Source organism: Branchiostoma belcheri, unplaced genomic scaffold (assembly GCF_001625305.1).
Source record: "Branchiostoma belcheri isolate BF01 breed outbred unplaced genomic scaffold, Haploidv18h27 scaffold164, whole genome shotgun sequence".
Lineage (NCBI taxonomy): Eukaryota > Metazoa > Chordata > Leptocardii > Amphioxiformes > Branchiostomatidae > Branchiostoma > Branchiostoma belcheri.
In genome coordinates, this window is record NW_017803091.1 from 59,833 (window position 1) to 62,470 (window position 2,638).

General features: G+C 42.1%; 1 protein-coding gene and 1 pseudogene across 1 annotated transcript in view; both read left to right on the forward strand.

Moving 5' to 3' along the window:
- LOC109466361 (SCO-spondin-like) overlaps window positions 1-1,280 on the forward strand; it is a 4,728-nt gene extending 3,448 nt beyond the window's left edge. Inside the window, exons 5-6 of the mRNA XM_019764073.1 lie at window positions 64-177; window positions 1,247-1,280. Of these exons, the coding sequence (XP_019619632.1) occupies window positions 64-177; window positions 1,247-1,251 (119 nt within the window). The 3' untranslated portion in view covers window positions 1,252-1,280. The remainder of the gene's footprint in view (window positions 1-63; window positions 178-1,246) is intronic.
- Window positions 1,281-2,201: 921 nt separating this feature from the next.
- The window catches only part of LOC109466348, a 2,898-nt pseudogene continuing 2,461 nt past the window's right edge, over window positions 2,202-2,638 (forward strand).

A 2,638-nucleotide genomic window follows, 5' to 3' on the forward strand; every position in this document is an offset into this window, starting at 1 on the left:
ATGGGATCTAACGCGTTAAACTGACGCTTTACAAAATCTCCATTTTTGTCCTGTACATTACAGGCTGTGTTCACGAGGGATCCGTCATTGACCATGACTCGTCCTTCACTGACGGCGCAGGCGCACAATGCCGCTGCTCCTGGGGACAGTTAGAATGCACAATTTCCGCGATTTCAGGTAAGATCATGTTTAAAAAAATTAAAACTCTTAAATATATCATCAACTTTTAAAGGCCGGCGCCTCTCAGTCGATGTCCTTTGACCGTATTTGATGATCACAAATTCAAACTTTGCCAAGAGTCAAGCGTACTTTTCGACTCAACAAATACGCTTGGACAAGTCTTGGTGACCAGCGAACATCCCTAAAAATTGCCTTGTGATCAAGACTTGCACTTGCCTAAAATTTTAATTTGAGCTGGTTCGATCAATTTCCATGCCGAATGACGAGTATTGGTTGGGATTATTTAAAAACAAATCTTTTTCTCCATCTATACTGAATAAGCACTCTACATTTCATACAAAATAGTTTGCAGGAAGAGGACACATTTAGTGTACTGACTGGAATGGTGTTCTGGAATGATTCTGTATTACTAAAGCGTTAATGCCCCGCCCCGAGGCGTGTTTGGTGAGATAATCTCTGGTCAGCTGCGTTAACCACCGAATAAACCACCGAGTGAGCGGGCGGGTCATTAACCCTTAAACATCTAACCAGTACATAGTCCTTTTTTTGCATATCAGGTTTGTCAAAGTGCCTTTGAGTTTGTGGAGATGACACAATTTATTGCGCACATATTTGGATATTCTATAAAATGTGCCCATCATAAGATCTGTAACGGCATCTCTTTTTATTAACACTGTTTCACATAAGTAAATAGTAACATAGAAAATTATAACCATACACATGTGGTACCACAAAGTCAATACTTGAAAACAGGAGACAGTTGTTCCAACAGACAGTCAACAATTTAGCCTCATCAGATGTCTCTATCTTCGATGTTCAGAGCAGGAACGACACATATTGTAAGCTGGCTGCAAAAAAAAAAAAAATATTATGACCATGTCAAACTACGTCGGCGGAGTGATACAAACTTATAGATTGTGATTGGTATGACCTATCTGCCTGATGATGAGCACGTAGGTCACAGTTCATGCCTGGTGATAAGAAAGTACGTAGTGCGGATGTATCATGTTCTTTCTTGAATATGTAAGACACACATTTAATTTGAGGTATTTTTGCTCCACTACAGGCTAGGTGGCGATCCCGCGAGGGCATCATCTCCGGATGAATAAACAGAGGAAGAAGTTCTCTTCTCCAATGTGTGCTCCACAACGTCCCATGTTGCCGGCAGATCTGCCTATCTACACATACGGAATACTAGAGGCAAAACCAAGCAATAAAATCACAACAAAGTAATTAACTATGAGAGTGACTGGCTGAAATTGTTACGTATGAAGTTCCTGTACAGCACTTTAGGCCACAGCACGTAAATTTTATGGATGGCGGGTGGCATCCTTCGCGGACTCCAAATCTATTGCAAGAAGGCGAAAAAAACATAAGGCAGGCCTTATAAAACAAGATTCCTATATTTTCAAATTTTGACATCATAAACCCCCGGCTGTTTAACAAGAAATGACACATATATTGTGCTAACTTCACTGCCAACTATCACAACGTCCATTTGTCACTGAAACAACTTTGAAAAAGAAGAGTTTTCAATCATTGTACAAATGGTTTTGATACAGTGGGAACATATACAAGGAATAAAATACATCACTGCATCAAAGTAAAAATCAAAACAATAAATCAGAGCCTTAGCTTGTCTCCTCTCTTCATGTTTATCTGCCATACACCTTTTAGCATGGCAAGACATGCCATTTTGCCCATTTTCGGCATGTTGACAGCTGTCAAAGGGCAACAAAATTCTTTTTTTTCAAAATCAGGCGAAAATTACTTACTGTGGCCTAATGTAACCACACCTTTAATATAGTTATATTAGGTGCGTACTCTACGGCACTGGGATACTGGAAGATGTTGCTCCATGATCACGGTGTTTGGCAGGAAAAAAGCTGATACATCGACATCCCCGTTAAAATGTTCCAGAGTAGTTGAGAACAGATTCTTCTCCCATGTTCCCACCCACGATCTTCCATTATTTCCCTGCCTTCTTCCACTCTGCATAACGCTTCTTTGCTGACTATCAACTTCTCGCGTTCACCGCCGGCATCACGAGCGTCTTCCCGGCCGTACGGACCTTCTGTACCTACGCGGCCGTGGGGGTCGCTTTTGACTTCCTGTATCAGGCAAGTTAATTTAAGGTTACATGCATACATACATGCAAAGAGGCATAACGTTTAAGAAAATAAGAAAAGAAATTTGGTAGTGTATATGTTGGTAGTGCTCTATGCATATGGGAGGTTTTCCCCTTAACGTTTCTTCCCACTTGCTTACAGATCACCTTCTTTGCTGCCTTCATGTCCCTGACCAGGCGCCGAGCGGGCCAACCGTCACTGCCTCACCTGCCGTCTCGTCCTGCCCAAATCACAGGCACAGCACAAAAGCGCCACCTACCGACTCTGCTGCGCAGCAGGCGTGTCGACAACCCCTCCTCTAAAGAATTTAACCAAGACCCGGTGTTAAA